The sequence below is a fragment of the Microtus ochrogaster genome, linkage group LG1 (genome assembly GCF_000317375.1).
Source record: "Microtus ochrogaster isolate Prairie Vole_2 linkage group LG1, MicOch1.0, whole genome shotgun sequence".
NCBI lineage: Eukaryota > Metazoa > Chordata > Mammalia > Rodentia > Cricetidae > Microtus > Microtus ochrogaster.
In genome coordinates this window covers 46,226,797-46,237,995 of record NC_022027.1, presented here as the reverse complement: position 1 = coordinate 46,237,995, position 11,199 = coordinate 46,226,797, and the positions used below count along the sequence as shown (strand labels likewise).

Genomic DNA, 11,199 nt, shown 5'->3' with positions numbered 1-11,199 from the left:
GGGGGAGAAGGGTGGGAGGAGTGGGAGGGAAATGGGAGGCTGGGAGGAGGCGGATACTTTTTTTTTCCTTTTCTCAATAAAAAAAAAATCAGAACCAGAACGTAGTGTGGTTTGCCAAAGCTATCCAGTAAGGGTCACCCTTGAGCAGATTCTTCCCTGGGAAGGTAGGAAGCTGTGTGGTTTGAGTAAGAATGCCCCCCCCCCCTGTAGGCTCATAGATTAGCTTGGTCACCAGAGAGTGGTCTATTGTTTGTTGGAGGAAGTGTGTCACTGGGGTTGAGTTTTGAGGTTTCAGATGCTAAAGTCAGGCCCAGTGTCACTCTCTTCCTGCTGCTTGCCAATCCAGATGTTGAACTCTTGGCTTCTTCTCCAGCACCATGTCTGCCTGCACGCCACCATGAATACTGGACTAAGCCTTTGAACCTGTAAGCCAGCCCCAGATAAATGTTTCCTTTCTAAGAGTTGTTGTGGTGATGGTGTCTCTTCACAGCAACAGAAATTGTAAGACAGAAGTCATGCCCCTTACCTCCAGGGCAGAGACAGCACATAAAAAATTATACTCAGTTTGTATGGTTTCCTAACCAACTAGAAAACAAGTCTACTAGAATGGGAAAGCTATACAAAAAAAAAAATCATTTTTAAAATTTGAGAGACCAGGTGTGGAGATGCATGCCTTTAATTTCAGCACTTGGAAGGCGGAAGCAGGCAGATCTCTGTGAGTTCAAGGCCAACCCAGTCCACGTAATGAGTTCCATAACAGCCAAGGCTAAATAGAGAGACCCTATCACCTCTAAATAAATAAATAAATAAAAAGTTGAGAGATACAAAAAGTAAGATGCTAAGAAACTAGTGGGACTCCATCACCAAATACATCTTATTGACCCAGCAATGTTCCAGATTTGTATGGTGTACATAGTACTGCCTTTCACAGTGAAGAAACAAACATTTAGATCAGTGTGCCATCGCTGATGAATCCACCACCCCAGAGGTAGGCCAACTTTCAAGTAACAGATTTCCTTTTGGTATTTCCAAAACTCAGGACCAAACTGATGAGGAACCACACCTGAAGGGCTTTTCGGCAGCTAAAAAGCCAATATGGAAACCCCCAGCTTCACTTCAAGCCTTTTTGATGAAATCACCAAGTGTTTTTACTAAAAATCAATTAAAAACGACTGTAAGGAGAATCCATTAATATTTTTATTTTGAATTACAATATACTCTGACTTCAAAAAACCTACTTTGGAAAACACCTCAGTGGGTGTTGACTTACTAATAAAGAGTAAGTCATCAATGTCTGGGAATATAGAATACACAATAAATTATATTTACATGCACTGACCAGATTACCACACACACAGGGTAAAAAAATACAGTATTTTATGTACATTTTTAAAGATTTACATTTTCACATAGGTTTATAAAGTTAAAAATTCTCTGTACAAAATCTTCTGTGTACAGAGTGCACACTTCCTCATCCTTATGGCTGTATCACCACACAGAATTGCTTTGAACTAATACTACAAACACTGGAGTTCTTTCACTTCATAGTTAAACCTTGGCACCCATATACATTATGAAATGTGAAATACAAAACAATTAGAAAGTAATCATGCAGAGTTTTCAATACAAGAAAGTGAGATGAACTAAATCAGCGCTTATCAACTCCATTTCCTGTTCTGTTCATATCTGTTTCATTTCCTGTTCTGTTTTCATACAGATGCATGCAAAACTAGCAGATTATGGACCTTTTAGATAACAAAATAATACTACAGTCTGACAATACTTAGGTATTAAGAATGCAACTAACAACCCTAACCTGATGAAAATTTCAGCTTTAGAAGAAATTTCAAGACATTCAGAAATTAAAATTCACAGACATGTCAATGTAACTCGCAATGTATAGGATCTGCATCAGACAGTACACTATTGGTGTTTGACACTCAGAGTCCTGTATAGTCTGTTCTGAGAACAGGGGAGAAGGAAATCGAGACAAACCACAGTGAAGGCTTGTTCACTGCCCTGCTAGGAAGCACTTGCACACTCCCGATCTGTTAAATAGACACCTGAAGGCTCTACAGATTACGATGAGTTACAATACTCATCTTTAAAAATCTTGAAAAGTAACAAAGGTATCAGCACCTTCCTTCCTCCCCACAGATAAAGTCAACAAGAAAATAAAGTGCCAACGTATAAAGTACTGTTAAGAGGCACTAACCCATTTGATGGCTTAGGATTAAATATGAAAACAGGCCAGTCTTGACCTGACTAATAAATAGAAGGTAGGTATTTCGGTCTGTGTAGTTCCTGTCTAGATGGGGGCTGCACTCTAGAACCACCTACTCCCCATTTATTGCTTTGAAACAGGTGCACATCCTCTAAGCTCTGACACAGACCATGTGAACCCTAAGACGGAGAGCACAGTGTCTGGGCCACTTTGAAGTCAAAAAAGAAGGCGCACTCTTGATCCCCGGGAGGGGAACTGCTGAGACTCTCCTCTCCACAGCTCATGTCTTCACAAGAGTCCTCACTGAAAGGAAAGAGACAAAAGAGGGTGTCATTGCTCAATACACAAGTATGTCAGCAGGCAAAATAAAAAGCCTGGTGCGGTCTCCACACCATGTTCAAAAGCTATCCACTATTTACGCAGCTGAGTTGAGCTCAAAGTCAAGTCTATTCTCTAGAACACTTTTTTAATTAACAATAGTTTTCATTTATTTGCTTATAGGCAGAGTCTATCTACATAGCTCTGACTGTCCTGGAACTCTAGATCAGGCTGGCCTTGAACTCACAGAGATCCTCCTGCCCTTGAGTGCTGGGGTTAAAGGCCTGCACCACCATATTCAGGTAACAGGTTTTGTTTGGGTTTGATTTGGGTTTTTTGATTTTTCTAGACAGGGTTTCTCTGCATGTAGCCCTGACTGTCCTGGAATGCACTGTAGACCATGCTGGTCTGGATCTCATAGTGATCGGCCTGCCTCGGCCTCCCAAGTGCTGGAATTAAAGGTCTCGCCACCACCACCTGGCAAAAATAGTTTTTTTTTTTTTTTTTTTTTTTCGAGACAGGGTTTCTCTGTAGCTTTGGTGCCCGTCCCGGAACTAGCTCTTGTAGACCAGGCTGGCCTCAAACTCCCAGAGATCCGCCTGCCTCTGCCTCCCGAGTGCTGGGATTAAAGGCGTGCGACACCACCGCCAGGCCAAAAATAGCTACCTCATTACTATTTGCCATCTACTCTGCCTGTACCATTAAGCATTAGCAGAAGTAACTACAGAATTCTAAGTGTCATCAGTCCAGCGGTGAAACTGGTCTGTTTAAAGGTCTTCCCTCTATTGGGTACTCCACCAGTGGTTCTCTCAAATGCCAAAGTAAGAACATTCACCATGAAACTGGAGTTTCTGGTTCTTACCTGACAGCAGAAAGTATCAAATTTAGTAAAGTTCAAATTACAAACAAAAGTAAGGGGTGGCATTTGGCAAGACTTGAGAGTATCAGTGGTGAAGGATCCCGGACTCCACCCTCCTCCCACAGCACCACTGACACCAACAGGGAGAAGCCTAGGGATCGCTTCTGTGGCTTGTGTTTTAATAATGGAGCTGTGTCTTAAACAGTAAGGAGAGGACAAAAAGCGTTTTTTTGAGGTGGGAGTTTACAAGCTGTTTAAGAAACCACTGGTTAATTTCCTGGCTTGGAAAAACCCCGACATGCGAAGAGGGATTTTATTTCTCTTACAACTCTCCACAGGGGATTCTGTTTACTCTTTTTCAGACAGTGTATCATGTTAACAGTGGTCTTCAACTCCATCCACAGTCAAGAATGACCTCAAATGTCTGGCCTTCCCATCTCCAACTCCCAGTGCTGGGACAATAGGCAATGCCAGCACTCCTGGTTTACATAGTGTAAGGGATCAAAATCAATGCTTCCTGCATGAGGCAAAAACCTTCCAAATGAGCTACGTCTCCACTCCCAGGTCTTTCTTCTTTTAATTTTTTAAATTACATTTACTTATTTTAGGGAGGGAAAAGGGAAGGAGAAAGAGTGGTGTGCGTGCGTGTGTGTGTGTGTGTGTGTGTGTGTGTGTGTGTGTACCACAGCATGTGTGGAGGTGAGAAAAATAACTTGTAGTAGTTGGTTCTCCTTCCACTCTGGGACTCAAACCCAGCTTGTCAGCAAGTGACCTTACCTGCTGCGACGTCTTATTGGCCCTCATAGTTATTTTCTATGCACAAAAGCTATCATTCTATTTAGTCTGTGGGAGAGGCCGCTCACCTTTCACTTCCGTCAAAACAGCCCGCCTCTGGGATGGTTGGCAGCTCGGGAACGCTGTAGTAACTGTTGTGCAGGTTTTGCGCTGTGCGCCTTGAAACAATCCAAACCAGCTTCTTCAGGTCAGGTTTGCAGCACGCAGGAGAAGAATACTCTGCTAGGCATTTAGAAACCAATTCCCTCCAATAAAAGAATTCTGCGTCGCCAATCTAGGCATAAAGATGAATGAAGCTGTTATAATAATGGTCCACGGACTTTGCTGCCCCTTGAAATCACAGGTGCTAGGTATTCTGATTTAGTTGATGAGAATATGACCCCTCGGTACTAAGAAAAATTTTGCCTGTTCTAAGAAAACACTGGCCTAAAACCAAGCCTTAAAAAAAAAAAAAATAAAAGCATCAAGTACATTGTTTAGTAATGCCAAAGAAATTTAACATCTTTGTTACAAAAATTTCCTTTCTGTAACAAATATTTCTTGAACAAATTAGTTTGGATTCCTTATACACATCTATACTATGGCATCAGACACAAACTAAAGTCAGCACTATCCAAGAGGAAATTTCCAGAAAGGGTAGCTTCTCCCCACCTGGAGAATGCCCATTTGGCTGATCTCAAACATGAGGATGCTTTCATGGATCACCATCATGCTGGAGTTTAGAGAGAAAGAGCTGTAGCGGACAAAACTAACATCTCCCAACAAGGAGTTCACACTGCGTGTACGTCTACCACAAGCAGAAGGGCTTTGTTCCCTGTTTGATGGCTCACCTAGCTCAAGAAGCCCACTCACTATGTAGCCTAAACTGACTTCCAGCTCACGATGGACTTGGAGGTGCTGGGACCTCGAAATATGACATTACATCTGACTTAAAGATGAATTGTTTCAAATCATTTTGGCCTCTATTTCCACTGAGTCTGGCTACATCCTTAGCTCTTTGCAATGTGGCAAGCACCAGTCCCTAGTGAAAGTACTCTACAGTACCTCCTTAGTCATCTCCTTCGATTTTCATCAACTCAGAACACTTGGTCATCTTTAAAAAAAAAAAAAAAAGTTTTGCTGGTGTGTGTGTGTGTGTGTGTATACACAACTCTGTGGAGGCAGTTCTCACTGTAGAGTCTGGGTATTGAACTCAAATGCTCAAACTTTAGTACATTAGATCCAAGGAATCATCCATGATTCCTTGACTCATCTGAATACTTGGCTTCTAAAGAACTGCCTTTGAGTTAGATGTACTTATCCTTGCTTGTGACTGCAGCCCAGCCAGTCCACCTTAAAATGATGTCCCCAACTTGCCTAGCCTAAGCCTTTCCTATCCAAACCTTCACTTGCAGACGACAGATTTTCCATCAGGCTCCGAGTCACAGCACCTCTCCTGGACAGCCCATTCTTTGCTAATAACCCCAAAGTACTTCTTACATTCACTATTATCTAATACTTAGTCACAGTAACAACAAACATTATTTCATGTTAAAATCTGCATTTCTTTAACCAGACTATTAGTTAAAGTAAGAAAAAGCACTGTGCTTTTGTTTTGCTTTTTATCACGACTGCAAAAACTTACAGGGGTGGCCCACTTAAGGGGCTTTAAAAAAAATTGCTGATAATTTTGGTAGTGCTACTGAGGTGACTCAGCCCTACACATACAGATAATACACCAATTATCACCTTAGTGTATTCAGTGTACTTCATAGTACACAGCTGAGGATGTGCACAGCTATCCTGCCACAAGGCATGAGTCCCCAAAGGAGCACCTACATTCACAAAGAAGCTGGGCTAAGTGAGAGTTTCTTCTGGCTTAATAATGTCTGAGTCAAAGTGGTACTTTGAGAATGAGAACAGATGACACACAAGAAAAATGAACACATGCTGAGAATTTCACAAGGTATTATATAAATTATTTATGACACCAGGAAAACCAGGCCTAAAGATACTTACCTTCAAATGTTTTTTAACAAGCAGGAGAATTTCCAGCAATTCAACAGATTTTATTGTTTCTATTTCCAAATTGAGAAGGCACAGAGCTAATACAGATGGCTACAAAAAAATAAGATAAAATAAATAAAAATGGACACACATATTAGGGAAAAACTTGAAATAGAAAATAAAATGTACATAAGAAAAACGAGCCTCACTTTTGCTTTTGAAAAGACAAGCCGGCAGTTGCAAGCTTTCAGTTGAGCTTCTAGTTTATCGAGGCTCAGTATTTCCTCCCTGTACAAAGCAGAGAAAGAGTTATTAAACCTTCAGAGAAGTTACTTGAGTTTGAAGGACTCAAATCCAAGCTGCAAGTTCAGAGGGAGTCAGAACATCGATTTCTGGACACTCTAATTTCCTACTGAAAGCTGAAGCGATGCTCGAGGCACAGGAGCAGTCCACGAGTCCCACTCACCTTTCTGAAGTGTGACAGAATAGGATTGCATGGTACAAGTGCAAAAAGTTTAAGGCAGTAGTAGCTTCCAACTCATAGTGCAATTTCTCGGAGATGATTCTCTCCATCCGTTCAAGGTCAGAAGCTGTGCATTTACACTGACTGATCCGGATCACATCGTGAGTGGGCGGGACATTGCATTCCTCTTCCACTATTCTAGCTGCCAGCAAAAAGCAACAGACTCCAATGCAAGACAAGTGCTTCGGTTTCACCTAAAACACAGAACAAAGGGAACCCTGACGATCATCACTTCGATGTAGCCACACAGACACCTGAGCAAACATCAGGCTGCCTCTCTTACATGCACTTGCCTTTCTTTACCTGCAATTATTTTTACATTTTAGACCATTGTCACCTCTCTTTAAAAAGAAAAAACTGGCTATATGAGCAATTATTAAATTTAAATGCATGTAAAAATAATCCCAAAGCTGGCTCAAAAACTTGCTTTCTAGCACTGACTTGTGCTTTGTATTTCAGACTTAATAGAACAGAATAGCACATCTTCCCTCAAATAATCCTTTGAACACACGAACATCCATCCACACACCACACAGCATTCTATTGCTTTGGATGAAGAAAGACAATTCTGCACCTGCTCTTTTTAGACAAAGCTCAACCATTACATAATGCAATCTTGCCCAGGATTGCACCCCATTGACTGACTATGCCGTGTGGGGGACATATGTAGAGCTGCCATGGATAGATGCAGCTTGCAGCTGACAGCAATCCTATGGGCCAGAGTTTCCACAGTTTTTAACAGTTGCTCCTGACTGTCAATAGAGACCGTGGCTCCCTACTTTGAAAGGCCTTACAAGGAAGGCAGAGGTCAAGTTGGACATACTGTTACATTCTGTTTGTCATGCTTCAGTGTTAAAAAACATGCAGGCTCCAAGAAAAACATGATGAAAAATGAAAATATTAAAACCTCTCCCCAAAAGCCAGGATTTTACTTTTTTTTTCTTTTTATAAAAAGTCTAGCATCTCTTATGTCCGTTTGGGAAGTTTTATAAGCCTGTTAACAAGTATCATTCTGGTATTTTTTTTTAACAAGGCGAATTTTAATCAGTTCTCACCTTCCACCTCCCCTAGCCCCTGTAAACTAGGTACTGAAAACATGATGATCTTCCTTTCATAATGTCTTTCAAGAGAACACATTTAAGACTACAGCAAAGCCTTACTTAAGATCTAGAAATACAATTTTGCAGTCTCTCCGGCATGAACCATCCCAATTCTGATTAAGTTTATGGACAGATGCTTTATTATATCTATCTGACAAATATTACTGAGCCCTGTGCATTAGACACTGTGTTGGGCACCGAATATTGAAAAATGTAAATTTGTGGGATGTGGTAGAACACACCTTTAGTACCAGCCCTTGGGAGGGGAAGGGGGAGGAAAAGCGGGGGAGGAGGCAGGCAGGTCTCTGAGATAGAGGTCAGGGCATGGCCTACAGAGCTAGTTTCAGAACAGTCAGAGCTACACAAGAGAAACAAACCATGTCTCACAAAAACAAAATTGAAAGTAAAGATATCAAAGAAAAAAATGTAGAGTTTATAAAAACGATTAAATACCTTCATAAGAGCCAAGAATCTATCCAAAATATTGACAGCCAGAACAAATGTTTCAGTGCAAGATCCAAAAAAGTTAGTTAAACTTCTTAAATCTTCGACTTTGGCATTTCTCAATCTTGAACATAAAGAGTTATCATTCTGAAATTAAAAAACCAAGAATCAAAGTTTATTTTCTCAGATTGAATACACAGGTCCAGAAACTATACCTCACCCTGTTGTTTTCAACATTTTATGAGTAGTTCCCTAAAGCTATCTCTGTACTTTCAGATATAAGACATAAATCACCGCTCTTAAAAATTACCCAATACAGAAGAGCTTTAGCAATTCAATATAAGGTGACATGTTTGTTGCCCCATTCCAGACAGTTCCAGCAGAACTCAATTCCCTTGGAATAGAGAGAATTCTTTGATGGCTTTTGTTTTCTATAATAACTAAAGATCCTATCGTAAGTATTCCGTAGGAGGCCCCCGCCATTTGAAGAAACGCCTGCCTCTACACTGCACTGGGTATAACTTCCACTTAGACCAAAAGCATAACCTTGTGCAGTTTAAGGCTATTCTTGGTACAGGAAGGCCATTTTTGGATTTAACTTTGTAGAGTTCACTATTGACATAACCGGAGAAAGCAAGAAGTTGCCTTCTCCAAGTCCCACCAATTCTCAAACTTACCTCTGGGGTGGACTCCAGCAAGCTCAACCCTTTTTCTCGAGGTTGAAATCTTTGTTCTTGTTCCAGATAGAAGTTCAACAATCCGAGAAGCTGAACCCCTTCGCCACCTGCCAAGTGCTCGGCCCCCAAATCCTTCATCTGCAGCAAACACACCGTGGCCGGTTAAGAATGCAATGCGCGTAGGAAGGGAGTGAGCGAGCAGAGAAGAAAGAGTTGGCCACTAGCCCTCCAGCTAGGGACGCCCCAGCTCACGCAAGCCAGACCCGGGTGAGGGGATCGGTCACGTCTCTCAAGCCCCAGGAGAATCCTCCCCTAAAGCCAAGGAGGCGTGGCATGGGACAAGGATCTCGGTCACCTCCGCTGGCCAGGGCTGGGTCAGATTAGCCCTCCGGCCGGCAGTATTGGGAAATAGGAAAACTGTCCAAGGGGCGTAATGTGCCCCAACTGTCCGCATCACCTGAACAGTACAAGAGCGACTTCTGCCTAGAGGAATGCAAGGGACCCGAGAACTGAAGCCACAGCGGGTTCTGGGGCGGAGCGTTGCACAATAGGCGAGAAGGGAGGGGGAGTCTCGAGACTGAACAAAGAACTGGAAGGAGGCGGCTCCGGAGCCCCGCCCCACCCCGTGAGCCCCGCCCCAGGGACACCCCCTCCCGGAGCCCACCTCCAAGCTGTCCCCCTCTGTTTCTGCAACTAAGACAAGCCCACCGTTGAAGACACGGCGGCCCGCCTAGCTGTGGTGGCGGACATGAGTCCAGTCGGCCTGCGCCGAGCACTGAACACAATACCTCAACAACGGTGCCGAGCCCCGAGGCTGTCAACCCCAGTGAGGCCACCCATCCCTCAAAACATCCCCGAAGCCCTTGTCAGTCCCTGAGCTGCAGCTGGAGACCCCGAAGCGGGACCCTGAAGCTTTCGGGGGACTCCACCGCCGCGATTCTGATCCGTAACCACGAAATCCAGAGCCGCCCGGGAGGCCCACTCACCGTGCCGGCCCCGGCGTCGCGAACCGGCGCGGCTGGGGCGTCCGGACCCGTCTCCGAGGTCGGGGACCAGCCGCTTCAGCGGTGCCCCGAGATCCGCATCCGATCTCCCCGGCCGCCGCCCGGCCTCACAGCCCCGGCCGCATCCTGCTCCTCAGCGGGGCGCAGCGCCCGCCCCACACCGCCGCGTCCTCCCGGCTCCACCGCAGCCTCCCGAGCTGAGCAAACCCCTTGTTTTTGTTTTCAGTATGAGACGCCCCCAAGGGGCGGGGCGCGTGACTCCGCGCGGAGGGATCCTCTCGCTTCCTCAATGGAGCTGGAAAAGAGTCCCTGCTCCCAGCCTCCGTGCCCGGCCTTTTTTAGCTGCCTCTGTTCCTCTTAGCCTTGCCGAGCCAGGTTCTGCGGTGGAGAGTGGAACCTGGATTTCAGCCTCACGCCGAGATGGATTCGGAAGGGGACCAAGATGAGAGAGCCAGTTGGAGGGCGGAAGGAGACCGTTTATTGACGCATCACACCTTTTAAAGGTCCCCGATTTGTTTTGTTTTCGCTGTTTTGAAAAGTCCGCCCAAAGTTGCCTGCTCTCTGATTGGATACGGGTGGGGCACGCTGGACGCTGGGGCCTTGATTTAATCTCGATCCTGGATTGGCTGGTTGATGAACAATCGCGTCCTCTGATTGGCTCTCGCCATATCCTGAATCTCTTATCTTCCTCGGGGGCCTTAGCAACTTCGGGGTCTGGATTGCGCATGCTTGGGTGGGTGGCATCTGTGGCCCTCGGTTACGTGCCGGGGTCCACAGCTGCCTTAGGGCTTCTAGCTCTGTCTAGGCAGGAGGCCGACTGCTCTGGTCACACCCGCGAACATCCAGGGTCACGTAACTCTGTAACTGTGTCTCCACGAGTGCAGAAGAGCATTTCAGGCGTCTTATTTGTACCCCAGGTGTATTTTGCAATAACACGCGCGTTCAAGTATAACATGTCGAGATGCTTACTGAAATAGTCGTCAGAAAGTGTTGTGATGGTTTGGCATTTGCCTAAAAGATTTCCGATTAGGGGAAAAATAAAAAGCTAGATTCAACTAGTTGGGCACACGGCTGAATTGTTGAAGCTGGGCTGTGGGTGGTAGAAGTTGCGTTGCAGAATTGCTAGTGCATTGCGTACTCTGAAAATTTTTTCCATAATAAGAAGTTCAAAGAGGGACTTTTCAATAAAAACTGCACAGTGATGTGGGCATATAAATATCTAATGATTATTATAGCGTGCTTCCACAGGTTGTGGCTGTGCTGTTTGTT

General features: G+C 44.4%; 1 protein-coding gene across 1 annotated transcript; it reads right to left on the bottom strand.

Moving 5' to 3' along the window:
- Positions 1-1,205: 1,205 nt before the first annotated feature.
- Ccng2 (cyclin G2) lies at positions 1,206-10,126 on the bottom strand. Its single transcript, XM_005359516.3, has 8 exons — positions 9,913-10,126; positions 8,927-9,064; positions 8,259-8,396; positions 6,649-6,899; positions 6,392-6,470; positions 6,195-6,293; positions 4,265-4,470; positions 1,206-2,527 (listed from the first exon to the last, which is right to left on the bottom strand). Exons 2-8 carry the CDS (start codon positions 9,062-9,064, stop codon positions 2,404-2,406), a joined length of 1,035 nt encoding a protein of 344 aa, XP_005359573.1. The 5' UTR covers positions 9,913-10,126; the 3' UTR covers positions 1,206-2,403.
- Between the last annotated feature and the right edge of the window lie 1,073 nt (positions 10,127-11,199).